At 56.8% G+C, this 19,596-nt stretch overlaps 1 protein-coding gene across 4 annotated transcripts; it reads right to left on the bottom strand.

The window, feature by feature from the left end:
- On the bottom strand, nucleotides 1-19,378 carry EPHB4 (EPH receptor B4). 4 transcript variants are annotated; one of them, XM_075908440.2, is made up of 17 exons: nucleotides 19,315-19,378; nucleotides 17,062-18,518; nucleotides 14,641-14,711; nucleotides 13,555-14,239; nucleotides 12,638-12,793; nucleotides 12,136-12,465; nucleotides 10,435-10,559; nucleotides 9,983-10,148; nucleotides 6,828-6,930; nucleotides 6,505-6,572; nucleotides 6,214-6,327; nucleotides 3,773-4,020; nucleotides 3,166-3,381; nucleotides 2,879-3,028; nucleotides 2,531-2,724; nucleotides 1,907-2,062; nucleotides 1-1,690 (listed from the first exon to the last, which is right to left on the bottom strand). In XM_075908440.2, the coding sequence occupies exons 2-17, from the start codon at nucleotides 17,111-17,113 to the stop codon at nucleotides 1,567-1,569; spliced, it is 2,958 nt and encodes a 985-aa protein (XP_075764555.1). In that variant the 5' UTR covers nucleotides 17,114-18,518; nucleotides 19,315-19,378; the 3' UTR covers nucleotides 1-1,566. The 4 variants fall into 4 exon arrangements, with proteins under 4 accessions (XP_075764555.1, XP_075764556.1, XP_075764554.1 ...); XM_075908441.2 differs by having other exon boundaries at nucleotides 17,062-18,515; nucleotides 19,315-19,343; XM_075908439.2 differs by lacking the exon at nucleotides 19,315-19,378 and adding an exon at nucleotides 18,956-19,305.
- Nucleotides 19,379-19,596: the final 218 nt, after the last annotated feature.

Genomic DNA, 19,596 nt, shown 5'->3' with positions numbered 1-19,596 from the left:
TTGATTTAATCCCACTTTATTTTGAGGGGTGGGGGACACCCCGATTCCACACTGGCTCAGGGGAGAGCCTGATGCCCTGTATGCTGTCCTGGCTCCAGGGCAGGGGGCTGGTCCCATTGTTGGGAGATCAATGGCAGGGGAAATTACCTCCCCCACAATTCCACCCCCAAAACTTTGGTTCAAAAGCAAGTCACAGCACACATACATTAAATTCACCTTCAATATGAAGGTGAAAGCCCTGTGCCAGGTACTGACCTCACAATGACATCATGACATTGCCCCCGTCCCCAAGGTCCAGCCACCATGATCTCACAGCTCAATGACATCACAGGGGGAGTAGGCAAGAGTTCCAGTAGCACAGTATCATCCATCATAGGCTAGTAATAGTGACATCACAATCCTGTCTGATCTTGTCACCAGATGATTCAGAGATGATGTTACACAATAGCATTGATGACATCATTATGCAATATGGCTATGAGATCACACGCTGCCTATGCAGACATCATGATTCCACACACTACTTTCCTGGAGTTATCTGGCGCTGACATCATCCATCCTCCGTTTCACCAGTTCTCTCATCACTGCCATAGCCACTCCCAATGACATCACATAGCCACAGCAATGGCATCACTGCCGATGCCTATGACATCACAAGATGGCAGCTGGCTGGTGGCATCTCCCAACCCCTGATTTTGCTGATATTGGCTATCCCAAATCAATTACATCATTGAGTAGCAATGACATCACTGACGACAGTCATTCTTTGGCTTTGTGGGAGGCAACCCCATATTTTTAGTTCCCCCCCCCCATGGTGGAGAGGGGATGAGATTCAAGTAGATACCAGGGAGACATCCCCCAATCTTTGGGGAGATGAGGGGGCACCCTGATTACATTACATCACTACCGCTCAAATATTGGGGGGAGACGATAAGGCTTCTAGTGAAAGAGCGGCCATGTTGGTCACTGGCAGCCAGCCTTGCACCTGACTGCAGTGCAGCCATTTTGAATGTCCATGTTAAGGGTCACCTGGCTTTGGTGTCCCCCACGGAGCAGCCATCATGCATTCCTTGTCCAACAGGCAGTCATTTTGAGAACCTGGACTATCAACGGGCAGCCATCTCCAGAAGTCACTGCCATCCATCAGCCATGTTGGTTGCCCCACACAAAGGGCATTCCAGCCAGCCACTAGTCATCTTGGGAGACACCCAATGGCTGGCCTTCAGGAGAGCATGAGCACTGCACGGCACTTGCCTAGGGACCCCCAAGCAAGAGCAGCCATCTTGTGCGATGACTTAACTGCAGCCATCTTGGCCATTGACCAAAGAGCTCATCAGTCATCTTGAGACTTGGTTAGAGGGCAGCCATCTTGGAACCCTCAACCAAGAGGCCATGTCCTCCCCAACGACAAAACTCTTCCTGCTCAAATATACAAAGTGCAATCCCTGAAGGGGTGGGAGAAGCTTGACCCCCCCAAGTTCCAGGGGAAAAGCCCTGCAGTGCAACCAGGGTCCCATTAGTAACCCAGGATCCGGTGAAGTCCCAGCTCCAGGGGTCGGAGGACAGTCAGAATCGCCCCCCTGCAGCTCCTCCAGACGGGGCCGTTTTGTTCTGGTTACGCATGTTCTGCACGCTGGAGAGAATCTTCTTCTGGTGGCCAGCCAGCGTTACCCCAATTCGGAGCAGGTCCCTGAGAGGGCAGAGAGATGGGGCATTAGCAGCTCCCCAAAGCGCCACTGGTGCCCCTCACTCCTGACCCGCATCCCTGCCAGCCCAGCCCTAGACTCCACTCTGTTCTGCCGGTGCCCTTCATTCCTGACCTGCAGCCCCTGCTGGCCAAGCCCTACATGTCCCCAGCTCTGTGGGTGCCCCTAACTCTCAACTTGCAGCCCCTGGAGGCACTCACTCGGCTGAGATCTGGCTGACCAGTTCGAAGGAGCTGAACCCGGCGGTGCTGAATTTCTCCTCGTAGCAGCCCATGTTGAGGGCACGGAGCCAGTCGCCAATGGAGCTGAAGGAGGAACAGTGGGGGGCCCGCTGGTCCAGCAGGGGGTGGGAAGGCCTGCAGGGGAGAGGGGGATGGGGTACCGTCAATTCTCATGAGGCTGCTCTGCCCCTCCCAGACACCCTGAGATCAGAACTGTTTATCCCAAGGGGGAACAGGAATTGGGGGTTCTGGCTGAAGCCACCGTTGGGTAGCATGAAGAGATGGGGGGGCCAAAAAGGAGGAGTGGGAAAAGGGGGAGACTATCCAATCCCCCATTATGCAACCAACCCTATCCAGCCCCCGATCTTCCAGCCACTCCCAGCCCCCCATATACAGTCCCTGATCTTCCAGCCTCCCAAACTTCCAGAAGTTCCCAGCCCCCGCCATATCCAGCTTCTGAGCTCCCAGCACCCCCGACCTCCTGACTGCTCCCAGGACCCCATATCCAGCTCCCCAATATGCAATCAACCCTATCCAGTCCCTGATCTTCCTGCCCCAAAAACTACCAGCCACTTCCAGCCCCTCAATCTCCCGACCACTCACCCGCTACCATCGCGAGAGACGATGCGCAGACTGGCTGGGTTGCGGATCAGCTTGTCGAGGGAGCTGACGAGCTGGGCAAAGCGGGGCCGGGCACTGCGTTCCTTCTGCCAGCAATCCAGCATGAGCTGGTGCAATGCTGTGGGGCAGGCGGGCGGCGGGGGCAGGCGGTAATCCTGCTCAATAGCATTGATCACCTGCAGGGACAGCGCAGCTCATACACAGAGGAAAGGAGGAATCGATGGGAACTTTGTGCACTGAGATGCGGCCACCTCTGGGATGAGGCAGCTGGTTAACAGCCACACAGACCTGCTCTGGCCCAGGGCGGCGGAGGGGGGGGGACACACTTACATCCTGATTGGACATGTCCCAGTAGGGCCGCTCCCCAAACGACATCACCTCCCACATGACAATGCCGTAGCTCCAGGCGTCGCTGGCCGAGGTGAACTTGCGGAAGGCGATGGCCTCAGGGGCTGTCCAGCGAATGGGGATCTTCCCGCCCTGGGGATGAGGAGTGTGAAACGCTCACAGCACCCAGCTCCCAGTTCCAATTCCCTCAGCCCCCACTCTCTTCCCAGAGCCAGGGAGAGAACCCAGGCATCCTCCTTCCCTCCGCCCATCCTACATGCAGGCCCTACCAGGGAGCTGGTGTAGGTGGGGTCAGAGGAGTTCTCCTCCAGGAAGCGGGACAGGCCGAAGTCGGAGACCTTGCAGACCAGGTTGCAGTTGACCAGGATGTTGCGGGCGGCCAGGTCCCGGTGAACGTAACTCATCTCGGCCAGGTAGCGCATTCCGGAGGCAATGCCGCGCAGCATGCCCACCAGCTGGATAGGCGTGAACTGCCCCTCATTCAGCTGGGGGGAGATGGAGCAGGGTCAGTACAGGCGCAGGGCTCCAGGGCTTGGGGGTGGGGAAAATAGGCAGGGGTGTGGTCCCAATAAGTAGGATCTGGGCTCTGATGGGTGGTGGCAGGGCCTTAGTGGGTGGGGTCTAGGTCAGAGGTGATGGGGTGGGGGTACAAGGCCACATGTGGGGCACTTCTTTGCAGGGGAGAGGATACAGCATGCAGGGGCTTTTGGATCTTCCTCCATATTTCAGGACCCCATTCCCCATGTCTGGGGTGGTTTGGGGTTGACTGGCAATTTTGGGGTCCCTCCTCCTGTATTTGGGATCCTCTGTACCCGAAGGGTCTTATTCTCCAAGAGTGGGATGGTTTTGGGGTGTTAGGGGTTTGGGACCCTGTACCCTGAGAAAGGAGTCCAGGGCTCCGTTCTCCATGAACTCGGTGAGGATCATGACCGGGGTGCTGCTGGTCACCACTCCCTCCAGCCGGATGATGTTGGGGTGCTCAAACTGCCCCATGATGCTGGCCTCGCTGAGGAATTCCCGGCGCTGGCGCTCCGTGTAGCCCCCCTTCAGTGTCTTGATGGCCACACAACCCTCTTTCTTCCCAGGCACCTTAAGCCGGCCCCGGCACACCTCCCCAAACTCTCCTGCAGAGAGAAGGCACGGGGTGAGAAAAAAAGAAAGAAAGATGTCAAACAAACAGGGAGAAGGAGTGAAAGAAAGGAGTCGATTGAGAAAAGTGGAAGAGAATGACAAGGGACAAATGAAGCAGAAAAAGAAAGAATATGGGAAGAAGGAGGGAATGAAGCAATAAATCAAGAGAGAAATGGAGGAACAAAACAATGTGAAAGTGAATGCTACAAAGGGAAAGGAATGAGACAGAGAGGAAGAATGAGCCAGGGAGAATGAGGGAAGGAAACAGATTGGAAGAGAATGATATATGGAAAAAGGGGGACCGAGATGGGGAGAAAGAACGAGTGAACCAAGAAAGGGAATGAAGGAATGAGATGAGGCAGAGAAAAAGGGGGACCGGAATGAAAGAAAAGAACAAGCTGGGGAGAAGGAGGGAACAAAATGAATCGAGAAAGGAAAAGGGGGGACAAAACAGAGGCTATGTCTAGACTGCAGGCTTCTTTCGAAAGAGGCTCTTTCGAAAGAGCCTCTTTCAAAAGATCGCGTCTAGACTGCAGGCGGATCTTTCGAAAGAGAAATCCGCTTTTTCGAAAGAGAGCACCCAGCGAGTCTGGATGCTCTCTTTCGAAGACGGCCTCTTTACATTGAAGAACGCCTTCTTTCGAAAGAGAAACTTTCGAAGGAAGGCGTTCTTCCTCGTGAAACGAGGTTTACCGCCATCGAAAGAAAAGCCGCGTTCTTTCGAAATAATTTCGAAAGAACGCGGCTTGAGTCTGGACGCAGGGGAAGTTTTTTCGGGAAAAGGCTACTTTTCCCGAAAAAACCCCTGAGTCTGGACATGGCCAGAGTGAAAGAGGAGGGCTATGTCTACACCGCCTCTTTTTTGCGGAAGAGGCAATGCAAATGAAGCGCTCATTAGCAAGTTCTTGTGCTTCATTTGCATATTCTCTTCCGATGCTTTTTGCGGAAGAGGTTTTTGCGCAAAAAAAAGCCATGTGGACAGGTCCATTTTGCGCAAAAAAAGCCTTTCGCACAAGAACCTGTAAACTTCATTTTTTGAGGGATAAGGGATCCTGCACAAAAGGGTTTTTCTGAGCAAAACAGACCTGTCTACACTGCTTTTTTTTGCGCAAAAACCTCTTCCGCAAAAAGCATCAGAAGAGAATATGCAAATGAAGCACAAGAAGTTGCTAATGAACGCTTCATTTGCATTGTCTCTGCCTCAAAAAAGAGGCAGTGTAGACATAGCAGAGGTAGACATAGCAGAGGTTACAGAAAGAAAGGGAAAGGGAACAAAATAGAGAGCAAGCGGGAACAGGTCAGGGAGGAGGGAACAAAGCAATGCACGGAGAGGGGAAAGGAGGCAGGAGATTGGGGAATGGGGGAAGAGGGTGTAATAAAACGGGGGCCCAGGCCATGAAGGGCAAAGGGAACAAACTGGAGTGAGGGTCCAAGCAGAAAATAAAGAAAATAAAGTAAAAAACCCAAAAGAGAGAAAGAGGAAAGACAGGAATGAAAATGAGAGTCAGCAGTGAATGGTGATTTTGGGGGGAATAGGAAGGGGCTGTGGCTTTCAGGATGCTGAATTCAAGGGGGCATCCCTCACTCTACAACTAGATAGGTAGGGATGCCAGGCAGGGTGTGGAGGATGGGGGTAGGGGCACTGTAGGCTGGGGGATCAGTGAATTTGAAGGTTTGGGGGATCCAGGACTTGGGGGGGTTCAGGTTTGGGAACCAGTTGAGGAATGTGGGAATTACAGGGGCTCGTTCAGTGTCACAAGGGAGTTTGGGGATTGATTCAGGGGTTTGGGGCTCAGGAAGAGTTTGGGGGATAGAGGTTGAGGGCATGGAAGGAGTTTGGGGGACTCAGAGGCAGGTTCTGGGGTTCATGAGCATAGGGGAAGTTCGCAGGCTTAGAGAGGAGGTTTGGGAGATGGTTTGGTATGGCAGGAGTTTGGGAGGTTCTGAGATAGGTTTGGAGTCATGAGGAAAGTTCAGGGGGTTCAGATATGGGTATGGGGGTTCAGTGGCTGGTTCAGGAGCACAGAGGGAGTTTCGGGGCTCAGAGGGGGGTTTGGGAGCCAGTTTGAAGGAGTGGGGGAATTTGGAGAGCTCAGAGGCAGGTTCAGAGGGGATTCAGGGGCCAGTCTGGGGGCATTGGAGGAGCTCATGGGACTCAGAGGCAGGTTTGGGGGTTCAAGGCTCACCAGCTCCAATCACCTCCTCGATTTTGACATAGGAGACATCGATCTCCTTGGCAAATTCCCGCACGGCCTCGTTGGGATCCTCATAGGTGAAGGGGTCAATGTAGAGCTTGATGCCTGGGGAGTCCGGGGGGGGGGGGGGGGAAGGCAGTTAGAGCCAATCTCCCTCGACACAGGCCCTGCCACCCCCCCACCTTGCCTAGTCCCTCACTTGCCCCCACCCTGTGCCCCCACTCCTCGCCCTTACCTGCCCCTCTCATCCTGACCCCACCCTCTGTCCTGCCCCCCACTTACCATGTCCAATGAGGTATTGCCCGTGCTTGTCTGAGTATTCGGGGTCGTGGCTCCCTGCGCCATGCCTCCTGCAGGGGAGGGAGAGAAAGTTGGGGGACAGCCAAGATACCCTCCCTAGAACTCTTGAAGGAGAACGTGGCTGGACCCAGCCCGCCCCATCCCCTTGTCCCCCCCACAGCCCTCTGTCCCCCAGCTTCCCTACCCACACTATCCCTTGGCCCCCCCCACACCCCGTTGCCCCCCATCTCTCTATACTCCACAACTCCTGTGCCCACGCCATCCCTCTGGTCCCCCACCGCCCCCTATTCACCAGGGGGTCCCACCTGATGCAGATCACAGCCGCCACCACCACAGCTAGCACCAGCAGGGCCCCCACAGCGGCTGCTCCCGCGATCAGTCCCAGTTGCTCTGTCCGGCCCCCCGCTTCTGGGGAGGAAGAGACCATCAGGGCATGAGCGATGCTACCTGGCCTGGTGCACACAGCAAAGCCGAAGGGCCGGGCTGGGATCACTGAGGGTATGTCTACACTACAGCGCTAGTTCGAACTAACTTAGTTCGAATTAGTTAATTCGAACTAAGCTAGTTCGAACTAACGCATCTAGAACTAAAAACTAGTTCGAACTAGCGTTTTGCTAGTTCGAACTAGCAAGTCCACATTGAGTGGACTCTGAACAGGGCTTAAGGATGGCCGGAAGCAGTGCCGGCAGGGCATAAAAGGAGGACTTAGAGCATGGAGATGCTGTCTCAGGCTAGCCGAGGGCTGCGCTTAAAGGGTCCCGACCCCCACCCCGGACACACAGTTCTAAGGGGTGCCCCGCTTGCAAAGAAGTTCTGGCTTGGAGTGCCCTGAATGCCCACACTGGGCACATCACACCACTCGGCCATCAGCCCAGCTGCACTTGCCGCAGGCTGCCATCTGGGGAGAGGGAGTAATTGGGGGGCTGCAGGAGAGCTTCCACCCCCAGAAGCCCGCAGAGCCAGCCCAGTCCTCCCCATCGGGGGCTCGTACCCCATTCCTCCCTCACCTCCTTCCACTTACCCTTTCTTAGCCCCCCTTCTTATTGATGTACAAAATAAAGATAACGTTTCTTCCAACATTGACTCTGTCTTTATTGAAAAAAAACTGGGGGAGACTGGGAAAAGGAGGTGGGAGAGGGGAAGAGAAAGGCTGGGAGAGGGGAGGGCAACTAACATGATCAGGGGTTGGGAACAGGTCCCAGATGAAGAGAGGCTACAGAGACTGGGACTGTTCAGCTTAGAAAAGAGGAGACGGAGGGGGGACAGGATAGAGGTCTCTAAAAGCAGGGGTTGGGTGGAGAGGGTGCATTCAGAAAAGTTCTTCCTGAGTTCCCATAAAGAAGGACTAGAGGACACCAAAGGAAAGGAATGGGTATCAGGCTTGAAACTAGTAAGAGAAAGTTGTTCTTCTTGACAAAAAGCAAATAGTTAACCTGTGGAACTCCTTGCTGCAGGAGGCTGTGAAGGCTAGAACTAGAACAGAGTTTAAAGGGAAGTGAGATAAAGTCATGGAAGTTGGGTCCATGGAGTCCTATTAGCCAGAGGGTAGGAGTGGTGTCCCTGCCCAAAGTTTGTGGAAGGCTGGAGAGGGATGGCACGAGACAAATGGCTTGGTCACTGTCTTCGGTCCATCCCCTCCAGGGTCCCTAGGGTTGGCTGCTGTTGGCAGACAGGCTACTGGGCTAGATGGACCTTTGGTCTGACCCAGGACGGCCATTGTAAGCTCAGGGCTCAGTGTCGGGGGTCTCAGTGGACCCCCTTGATTTTCATGCACACCTGGTCCTGGGTGGCCAGGCTGGCAGCTCTCCTGCTCTAGACGGCCACTTTCCTGTGCCTAGTGCGGAGATCGTGGACGAGGTCCACGATGTCCGCACTAGCCCAGGAAGGTGCCCGCCTCTTGCGGTCCAGGGCAAGCTCCCGGGAGCCGCCAGCCTGGTCCCGGCAAGAGGGGGTGGGCTGGGGGGCATCGGGTGGGTGGCTCTGTGCCGTGCCAGGTGCAGGGTCTGCTAGCTGGGTGCTGGCAGGCTTGCACCTGGCACGGGCACCGTAGCCAGCCCGTGCCCCTTTAAGGGGTCCGGGGCCGGGAGGGGGGCATAGAGTTTCCCTGGTGTTGGCCAGAGTGGCCACCAGGGAAACCTGGGGAGGGCTAGCCTCCCACTAGTTCGAACTAAAGGGCTACACACCCCTTAATTCGAACTAGCTAGTTCGAACTAGGCGTTAGTCCTCGTAAAATGAGGTTTACCTAGTTCGAACTAAGCGCTCCGCTAGTTCGATTCAAATTCGAACTAGCGGAGCGCTAGTGTAGCGGCTATTAAAGTTAGTTCGAACTAACGTCCGTTAGTTCGAACTAACTTTGTAGTGTAGACATACCCTGAGGCAGGACTCCTCCTGCACTGAAATTGGCCACAAGGGGCACCAGCTCCTGAGCTATCTGGGGAGGGGGGGGGGAGTGTCATATAGGGGGGCACTAGCCTTGGGGCAGCACATCCCACCAAGAGCTGGAGGCCTCCAGCAGCAACAGAAGCCAGTCTCTGGGCACACCCGGTGGGCAGCGGGCCAGGGCGGCATCACGCAAAGGAGTGCCGTGTGTCCAGCCTCACCTGCAGCCTAGCACCCCCATGCAACCTTCATCCTCGTGCAGCTTTCAACCTCATGCAAACTAGACACCACATGCAACCTTCATCCTCGTGCAGCGTTCATTCTTGTGCAACCTTCATCCTCGTGCAACCTTCCTCCACATGCAGCTTTCAACCTCATGCAAATTAGACACCACATGCAACCTTCATCCTTGTGCAGCTTTCAACATCATGCAAACTAGACACCACATGAAACCTTCATCCTTGTGCAGTGTTCATTCTTGTGCAACCTTCATCCTCGTGCAACCTTCCTCCACATGCAGCTTTCAACCTCATGCAAATTAGACACCACATGCAACCTTCATCCTTGTGCAGCTTTCAACATCATGCAAATTAGACACCACATGCAACCTTCATCCTTGTGCAGCGTTCATTCTTGTGCAACCTTCATCCTCGTGCAACCTTCCTCCACATGCAGCTTTCAACCTCATGCAAATTAGACACCACATGCAACCTTCATCCTTGTGCAGCTTTCAACATCATGCAAACTAGACACCACATGAAACCTTCATCCTCGTTCAGCGTTCATTCTTGTGCAACCTTCTTACTCGTGCAACCTGACACCTATGTGCAACTTTCATCCACATCAACCTGACAGGCCCGTGCAATTTTCCTCCGTTTGCAACCTCCATCTATGTGCAACCTGACACACATGAACAACCTTCATCCTCGTGCAACCTGGCACTATCTGAACCTCGCACAAGGACCCAACACCCAGGATTGAGCATCAGCACCATTTGGAACCAGCCCACTGCCCTCTGTACCCAGGGGGACAGACAGTTCAGGAGGGGGGGACTAGCCAGGCTGGGGGAGAGGGGACTCACCGCTGCCCTGCGTGGGGAAGACAATCTCTGGCCCGAAGTCTCCGTAGCCGGCCTCAGAGCGGGCGCGGACCTGCACCCCATACAGTGCCCCACGGTGCAGCCCTGCCAGTTCCACCCGGGCCTCTGACGCCTTCACAAACATGGGCGCTTCCCCGCCCGCCGCACCCTGAGAGAAAGAGAGGGGTTAGCCCCAACTCTGTGGCTCAGAGATTTCCCTCCCTCCGAGGTATCCCTGCCTTCCAGCCCCATCTCAAGGCCTCTATGATCCCTGAGATCCTGCTACCCCCCATTGGCCCCTCAATCCACCCCATGCTCCCCAGTCACTCTCCCCACACTGTCCCTCCGATCCCCCTCTACATGCTGCCCCTGACCACTCCTCCCCCCACAGCCCCATCCTGATCCTCCAAGCTTTGGTCCCCTCCCTGCTCCTCTTCATACCTTCCCCCACTCACCTTCTCATAGTATTTCACCTCATAGTCAAGGATGCGCCCGCTGAGGGGGCTGGGCACCGGCCAGGTCAGCAGCATCCCACTGGGGGAGACAGATGCCTGCAGGATCTCAGCCACGGGCAGGGGCACTGCGGGGAGACACCAAGTCACGGTGGGGCTGGCAGGGGCTGCTGGTTGGTAGTGACAGGGACTGGCAGGGCTGGGGAGCCCAGGACTGAGCTGGCAGGGGCTGTGGGTCAGAAGTGAGGGGCACCGGCAGGGCTGGGGAGCCCAGGGCTGGGCTGGCAGGAGCTGTGGGTCAGAAGTGAGGGGCACCGGCAGGGCTGGGGAGCCCAGGACTGGGCTGGCAGGGACTGTGGGTCAGAAGTGAGGGGCACCGGCAGGGCTGGGGGAGCCCAGGGCTGGGCTGGCAGGGGCTAAGGGTCGGGAGTGAGGGGCACCGGCAGGGCTGGGGAGCCCAGGGCTGGGCTGGCAGGGGCTGTGGGTCAGGAGTGAGGGGCACCGGCAGGGCTGGGGAGCCCAGGGCTGGGCTGGCAGGGGCTGTGGGTCAGGAGTGAGGGGCACCGGCAGGGCTGGGGGAGCCCAGGGCTGGGCTGGCAGGGGCTGTGAGTCAGGAGTGAGGGGCACCGGCAGGGCTGGGGAGCCCAGGGCTGGGCTGGCAGGGGCTGTGGGTCAGGAGTGAGGGGCACCGGCAGGGTTGGGGGAGCCCAGGGCTGGGCTGGCAGGGGCTGTGGGTCAGGAGTGAGGGGCACCGGCAGGGCTGGGGGAGCCCAGGGCTGGGCTGGCAGGGGCTGTGGGTCAGGAGTGAGGGGCACCGGCAGGGCTGGGGAGCCCAGGGCTGGGCTGGCAGGGGCTGTGGGTTGGGAGTGAGGGGCACCGGCAGGGCTGGGGGAGCCCAGGGCTGGGCTGGCAGGGGCTGTGGGTCAGGAGTGAGGGGCACCGGCAGGATTGGGGGAGCCCAGGGCTGGGCTGGCAGGGGCTAAGGGTCGGGAGTGAGGGGCACCGGCAGGCTGGGGGAGCCCAGGGCTGGGCTGGCAGGGGCTGTGGGTCGGGAGTGAGGGGCACCGGCAGGGCTGGGGGAGCCCAGGGCTGGGCTGGCAGGGGCTGTGGGTCGGGAGTGAGGGGCACCGGCAGGGTTGGGGGAGCCCAGGGCTGGGCTGGCAGGGGCTGTGGGTCGGGAGTGAGGGGCACCGGCAGGGTTGGGGGAGCCCAGGGCTGGGCTGGCAGGGGCTGTGGGTTGGGAGTGAGGGGCACCGGCAGGGTTGGGGGAGCCCAGGGCTGGGCTGGCAGGGGCTGTGGGTCAGGAGTGAGGGGCACCGGCAGGGCTGGGGAGCCCAGGGCTGGGCTGGCAGGGCTGTGGGTCGGGAGTGAGGGGCACCGGCAGGGCTGGGGAACCCAGGGCTGGGCTGGCAGGGGCTGTGGGTCGGGAGTGAGGGGCACCGGCAGGGCTGGGGAGCCCAGGGCTGGGCTGGCAGGGGCTGTGGGTCGGGAGTGAGGGGCACCGGCAGGGCTGGGGGAGCCCAGGGCTGGGCTGGCAGGGGCTGTGGGTCGGGAGTGAGGGGCACCGGCAGGGCTGGGGGAGCCCAGGGCTGGGCTGGCAGGGGCTGTGGGTCGGGAGTGAGGGGCACCGGCAGGGCTGGGGAGCCCAGGGCTGGGCTGGCAGGGGCTGTGGGTCGGGAGTGAGGGGCACCACCCACGTCTCACCGTCCTTGTTGGTGGTGACGTTGACCGACTCAGACTGGGGCGGATTGGGGCTCAGGTCGGACACGCCATTGACAGCCTGGATCTCAAAGGTGTACGTCACATACGCCTGCAGCCCCTGGACCTTCACCCCTGGCTCCGACAGCCTGTCCACACCAGGGTCGAAGGCCAGGTGGGCGCAGCGCCGGCAGGGCAGCCCCTCGGGACACTCGGAGCAGAGCACATTGTAGCTCACGTCCCAGCGGCCCCCCCGGTCCAGGGGCTCGCTCCAGGCCAGCACAACCACCGAGCCGTTGATCCGGGACACTATGCTGCGTGGGGCTGACGGTGTCTCTGCGGGGGAGGGGAGAGAGATGGAACTCAGGAGTCCAGGCCCCCAGCCCCCTTCCTTCCCCCACTTTAACTACTAGCCCCACTCGCTAGTCGGAGCTGGGGAGAGAACCCAGGCGTCCTGGTTCCCAGCCCCCCTGCTTTAGCCCACCAGCCCCATCCCAGGGCTACTCACTGGTGCAGGGAGAGTCAGGGGAGTCAGAACTGGCGCGGAAGTACCCGCTGAGGCAGGAGCAGATGGTGGCGCCAGATGCCAAGGTGTGGCTTTGGGAGGGGCAGAGCTGGCAAGAGCCTTCACCCTGTGTGGCCTTGAAGTACATGGGGGCACAGGCTGGCAAGACAGAAAAGGGGGGATCAGACAGTGCTATACTGGGAAACAAAGTGTTAAATGGTTGCCATGGCCCGCCCCAGAGGTGGCTGCATCTCAGCGCCACTCAATCCCCCTCCCCCCCCCTCCCCCCATGAATGCCCCTCCCCCCACATATTTTGGATTCCTTGTCTGCCAGCCTCCAGCTCTGGGGGCCCGGCCAGGTGTCCAGGAGGCTGCTCTCGCAGGCTGGGGGCAGCTGGCGGGGAAGAAGGAAGTGTTCCTATTGCAACTGAGAGATGAAAGGTGTCTCTTCCCCACCCTGAGTGATGGGGTTGGACTGACCTCCCACTCCAGGGAGAAAACTCAGTAATCCTAGCTCCTTCCCAATAACCACCTGCTGCTCTGCTCGAACCCACATGTGCCCCAGAAAACCCAGGCATCCTGGGGTCTAGTCCCATACCTCAAAACCCAGGCATAGGGGGACCCTGGGTATTTGGCCCCCCTGCAGTCCAATATTGGGTCTCCACCCTGGGAACCCGAGGCTGGGACCTCTAAAAACCCTGTTGCCTGTATCAGAACCACGTGTCTGGGGACCCCCCCCCCCCCCCCCCCCCCCCCCCCCGAAGGCCCCATCGCCCAGCCCCTGTGCAGAACCCTGCATCTGGGGACCCTCCCAAAGGCCCCATCGCCCAGCCCCTGCGGCAGAATCCCACGTCTGGGGATCCCCTGAAGACCCATTGCCCGGCCCCTGTGGCAGAAACCCAGCATCCAGGACCGCTCACCTCGGCACTGGGTATTCTGCTCAGCAACCTGATGCCCGGCCAGGCAAACGCAACCAGCGGGAGTATGGTCTGCCCAATGTCCGTCCTCCCGGCAGTACATGCTGAGGGGCCCGGGGCCTGCTGGGACAGCCCCATCCACGCAGGCGCCACCCACTGGCATGACTAGCTCCCGGGGCACGGTCTCGGGGAAGGTGGCCAGGCGGACCACAGTGCCCGGACACTTCTTGAAGTAGAGGCGGACACCCAGCAGTGCCATGCAGGCCCCCTGGTCCTGGAAGGCCACGTAGAAGCCAGCTTTGGTAAGGGGCCCCAGCCTCAGCGTCTTGACGTTGACTTTGCCCGTGGCCTCGGCGCCCGGCCGCTTGCGGGTCAGATGCTCGGCCGCCACCGTGTCCACCTTCACCCAGGGGTTCTCCAGCCAGGGCGGCTCGGTGGCCGTGGCCACATCGGCATCGGCTTCGTAGTAGAAGAGGTTGAAGGTCTCCTTGCAGGCGCGGGCAGGGTGGGGCAGGGAGAAACACTCCACCACCGTGTAGCGCAGCTCGGCATAGACATACGACGCCTCCCGGCGTCCCACGAACCTGCTGCGCAGCCAGGCCTCCTGGCCCGGCCCCTCCACCGCACACACCTCAAAGGTGCGCACCGACTGTTGGCGTTCCTCGTCCAGCCCACTCAGCTCCTCCCACTGCCGGATGGGAACAGGGGTTGGGGGCAGGGAAGGGGGTATAGAGATAGGTGGGGGAAAGAGGAGGTGGAAAGTCAGGTACAAGGGGGAGGAGGGAGGAGATGGGACACAGGGTAGAGGGGAGAGATGCAGGGCACAGCAGGACGTTATGGGGCACAGAACAAGAGAGGGGACACAGGTCAGTTGGCAGAGTGGCCAGACACTCAGTCCCCCTGATTCCTCCGCAGCCCCCCAAACCTCCCAACTCTCCACCTGCCCCCAATAAACCCCACCCTCCTGCTAATCTGGGATCTTCCCAGACTAGCCATCCTGCAATTTCATGGAGCCTGCGATTCCTTGCCCTCACAACACAGCCCCCGCTGCAAACCTGCCCCCTCCCCCATCTGCCCTCTCCCCCTCACCTGGCCATCAGTTTGGGGGTATGTCGTCCACTTCAGATCCGACGTCTCCAGACGGGTGTTCAGCAAAGTCTCTGGGAGACAAAGAAGGGGGGAACTGCAAGTCAGGAATGAGGGGCACCAGCAGACATGGGGTGGGGGGGTGCAGGGCTGGGCTGGCAGGGGCTGTGGGTTGGGAGAGGAAGAGAACTCAGGAGTACTGGCTCCCCGCCCCCCCTTCTCTAATTACTAGTCTCCACTCTCCACCCTGTGCAGGGGAGAGAACCCAGGAGCCCTTTCCCCTCCCCCACCCCTATACTGTGCACACAGGGGCTATGGGTGATGGTTTTAATGGGGTGAATCTCAGTCTAGGCCTTGGCTTTGACCAGGGAGGGGAAGGGGCAATTATCCCTGGGGTATGCAGAGGACTTGCCAGGGACACTGTAGCCTGCAGAGACGCCTGCCACAGTTTCCCACGGGCTCCAGGGAAAGTGCCCACAAAGCTCGTGCAGGAGGCCTCAGCCTTGTATGCACGGCTCTGGTGCCACATGCTTGCACAACTGTGTGAGGTTTCTGTCCCACTCCATGGCCACACGGGGAAACCAATAATCTGACGGGGTCAGAGGACTGGGGACATGTCTAGACAGCTGGGGCACATGTTGGAAGCCTGGTGTGTTTAAGGGAGGTGGAATTTAGGGGGCACACAACAGGTCAGAGGTGCAAGACTCTGGAAAAAGGGGAGAGCTGCTGCACTAGGAGGCCTGGGGGAATGGGGAGGAGCCTGTCCCCTCTAGGGGGTGCCAGCTCTCACCTGACCCCAGGAAAGGCACTGGCTGGCTTGGGGGGCAGGGAATTGGGCATGGGACCTGTACCCTGTAGGGGGCACCAGTTCCCATCCAGCCCCAGCTCTGGCCTCTCCATCCCCTTTTGGGCCTCTCTGCTTCAGCTGCCAGACCATGACACACACACCCCACCCCCTCCTGCAGCCTGTGTTCTCCTCTCTCCCTGGCTAAATCCATCCCAGATGTGAATGAGTAACCCTCTGCTGTCCCTGCCTGGCTTCTCGGACTGAAGTGGGTTGGTCCCGGCTCTGGGATGGGGATGAGGGCTAGTGAGCTGTTCTCCTCCCAGACTTGGGGAGAGAACCCAGGAGTCCTGACTCCCAGCATACCCCCCCCCCCCCCCGCTGTAACCCACCAGCCCCCGCTCCCCTCCCAGAGCAGAGGAGAGAACCCGGGGTTCCTAGCTCCCATCCTTCTTACTGTAACCCACCAGCCCCCACTCCTCTCCCAGAGCAGAGGAGAGAACCCAACCATCCAGGAATGAAAAGGTGGAAGGACTGAAAAGATGAGAAGCAAAGAAGGAAAAAGGTTGTGAAGCGAAAGAATGGAGAAGGAGTGTGCAGAGGCAAGCTGGAAGAGAAGCAGAGGGTCGAGGAAAGGACTGTAAAGAGAAGAAAAAAGCTTGTGAGATAGAGCAAAAGAGAAAGAGCGAAAGAGTGAAATCCACAGTGAATGGATGGAAGAAAAAGAGAAGGCTTGACAGGCTAGTGCCAGGGCAAATGCAGGGCGAAGAAGAAACATCTGCCAAGGCCTTTTGGGACAGGGGAAAAAGGAGCAAGACAGGGAGTTAGTGGAGGGAGACACTTTCCTGGGAGTTGGGTGGCTGGAACAAGAGAGAGGAAGAACAAACAGCAGGGAAAGAAAGCAGGAGGCAGTGTGAGAGGAGTGCCTGTTTGAGTTTTTTGAAAGGCCTGATTTTCTCTTGCCACAAGCAACTGGCTCCCTCCATTCCTGCAGCAGAGAGGGAGGGAAAGAAAGAAAGAAAGAAAGAAAGAAAGAAAGAAAGAAAGAAAGAAAGAAAGAAAGAAAGAAAGAAAGAAAGAAAGAAAGAACTTTGCTAAGCCAGTTTTCTGCCTGAATGAAATATTCTGACAAAACGGGGGTGAAACTGGGTTCAATGAAAAGCAGAACAGAGTGAAGTTGAGGCTCACTCTGTTTTAAAGGCTTTATTAAAACACAATCAATTAAAACTCGGGAGCTGAGCAAAAGGGGTGTCTGGAGGTGGCTGGAAGGATGAAGAGCTAGCTAATGAAACTTCATTCTTTTGTATCCACTATATACACGCTGTACAAAAATTGGCAGCCCCCCCAACTCCAACCCACAAGCTCCCACTCCTCTCCCAGAGGTGGGGAGAGAACCCAGGCATCCCAGCTTTCAGCCCCTCCACTCTGACCCACTAGTCCCCACTCCCTTCCACTGCTGGGGTAAAAACCCAAGAGTCCTGGCTCACAGCCCCCCTGATCTCACCCACCAGCCCCCACTTCCGTCCCAGCATCAGGAGAGAATCCAGGCATCTTGGTGCCTCTTTAGAAAAGAGATGCACTCTCTTTAGAACTTTCAAAACACACAGAAATCTGCACAAATCACACCAATTTTCACTCACCTTCCACTGCCTGACTGAGGGGAATCCAAAAACAAAGCAGCCAGACTTCCATGGTTCAGGACAATCCAGAATGCCTCTGCAGAGTAAAATCCACTATGGGCTCCAAGTGAAATCTTGATCACCAAGGGAGGAATTCTCAATCGGGAAAAATAATTCCAGAAAAATAATCCTTCGACAGACACCTGAACCACCACGATCTGGGAATATTTAATGCTTCAACATTTCCTCTATTTGGCAAGACTCAGCAACCCCCAGATAGCCCAAAATTTTGACCTACAAGAATATTTATGTCCTAAGAAATGACTTGAGTCTGGAAAAATAACCTGATAAATTTTTGGTATGGCAAAATAAAATTCTCTACCTTCCCAATTTTTCTAAAATTCTCTACCTTCCCCTAGTTTAAAAGCAAAGTAACCCCCTTCAGATTTAAATAAAACATCTGTAATCCGGAAAATGACCCCCCTAAATGTGCTGCATCTAGAACAAATGAAAATTGTATTTTCTGCCTGTCTGGAGGGAAAAACACGTTTTTCTCAGTCTGCAAAAATTCAACCCCCTCCCTCCCCAAAATGTCTCCTAAACACAAAAACTTTAATCCTCCATTTTCCCTGGTCGAGGAATGTTTCACCCCAATTCCCTCAACTCTGGAAACATGAAACCCTGATTTTCCTGCCCCAATCTAGAAAAAATTAAATCCAGGTTTCACCCTGAGACAGAAAAAATAAGATCAATTTCCCCCCCGATCTAGAAAAATTCAAACTGATTTCATCCCACCCTAGAAAGAAAATTAAATCCAAGTTCAGCTCCCAATTTAGAAAAATATAAACCCAATTTCATCCTGAGCTCAAAAAAATAAACCCAGATTTCTTCCCAATCTAGAAAGAAAACAGACCAACATTTTTACAAACCTAGAAAAATAATCTCAAAAATAAGTTTATCTTGGGAAAAAACCTGATTCACTTATAAATGTAGATTCTAGCAAACCAATGGAGCCAAACTCCCTCCCCATCCAGAAAAGTTGGCTTCTCCAAAACTTTCTCACTCTGGACAAACTTGCTCCTCACAAATCAGAGACGCTGAGCCCCTAAAAAGTCTTCTGCCTGGAAAGAAGATGATCCCAGGAAAATTCTAGAATCAATACTTTTTGATCCCCTAAAACGTCCAATAGCCAGAGTCTCAAAGCTCCTGAAAAGTCCTGGGTCTAGTGCAGATGATCCAGAAAAGTCCTGTGTGGGGTCACTTTGATCCCCTACAAGCGCCCTTGTCTGGAATAGCTGGTCTCAAAACAATCCCACACTGCGGACAATGGCTGAGTCCAGAAAAGTGAAGCCACCCAGCCAGACTAGATACAGTCCCGAAATCCGTTTGAGCATGGGATGATGGGGTCCCAACCCCATGGTTCTGGAAAGTTGACAAAGGGGAACTGACGCAGAGGCACAAGATTTTGGAGGCAGCTGCTAAAAGAAAGTAGAAGAAAAAAATAGCATCCATGCAGGGAGGGGCATCTGTAATTTGCTCAGGAGGACCCCAAATTCCTCCCCATTCCTTCAAATCTGCAGCATCCCCCGCACTTTGCAAAAAGCACTGCAAAGTGGAGGGGGGGGGGAGAGCAGACCAGGGCCCCCTGTAGTTCATGGGGACTCCATTATTTGAGAGCTCCCCAAAAATATTTAGGGCCCCCCAAAGGGCTAACACGCACTTGGTCCAGGCAAGGTCTTTGAAGACAGGTTCCTCAAAGTTCTGGCCAGTCCGCCAAAATCCATCAAAGAGCCCCGAAACCTGGCTGAGATGTGAGAATTCCCCCCAAACTCCCTGCGGGGTCACCCTCCCCAAAATCCCGCCCACCCAAAGCCGGGCAACAGCAAGGGAAGCTTTGGTTAGGGTCCCCACAAACCTTTGCAGCCCCCCAAGTGTTGGTCTCCCCGAGGGACTCCTGTATCTTTGCCAGAAGCGCCCCCCCCCCCAAACAGCCACTTTCCGGAGCTGCGAACTCTTTGCAGTAAGTTTCTCCCTCCAGCCGTCGTCCCCGGAGCTGGGCACGACCCAGACCCCCTCCAAAAGTAACTTAAACCCGTCCCCCGCTCGGAGAAGAAGCACCCGAGAGCCCGGCTTGGGGGAACCCCAAAACTTTGCATCCCCCCTCGCCCAGCGAGGCGCTGCCCCGGGACCTGCGCGGACCGCCTGGCTGCAGATCTGGAGTGGGGTGCTGGAAATCCGCCCCCGAACCCTGTGCTACCGCAAGCCCCCGCTCACCCAGGGCGCGCGGCGAACTCTGCGCCCACTTGCGGGAGGTAGGAGGAGGGGGCTGAGGGGCGGGGGTGGGCGGAGCGGTGTTTACACAACTGGGGGAGCGGGCGGGAGTGTTCTCTGTGTGTGTGTGTGTGTGTGTGTGTGTGTATAGGAGTATTACAGGCTATATGTGCAGAAGAGTGCTGTAGGCTGTGTGTGTGTAGAAGGGTGTTACAGATTGTGTGTGTAGAAGGGTGCTGTAGGCTGTGTGTGTGTAGAAGGGTGTTACAGATTGTGTGTGTCGAG

This window comes from Pelodiscus sinensis, chromosome 22 (genome assembly GCF_052426305.1).
Source record: "Pelodiscus sinensis isolate ZL-2025 chromosome 22, ASM5242630v1, whole genome shotgun sequence".
Classification (NCBI taxonomy): Eukaryota; Metazoa; Chordata; order Testudines; family Trionychidae; genus Pelodiscus; species Pelodiscus sinensis.
Note: the sequence above shows the minus strand (reverse complement) of the source record. Positions and strands in the feature narration are given on the sequence as shown.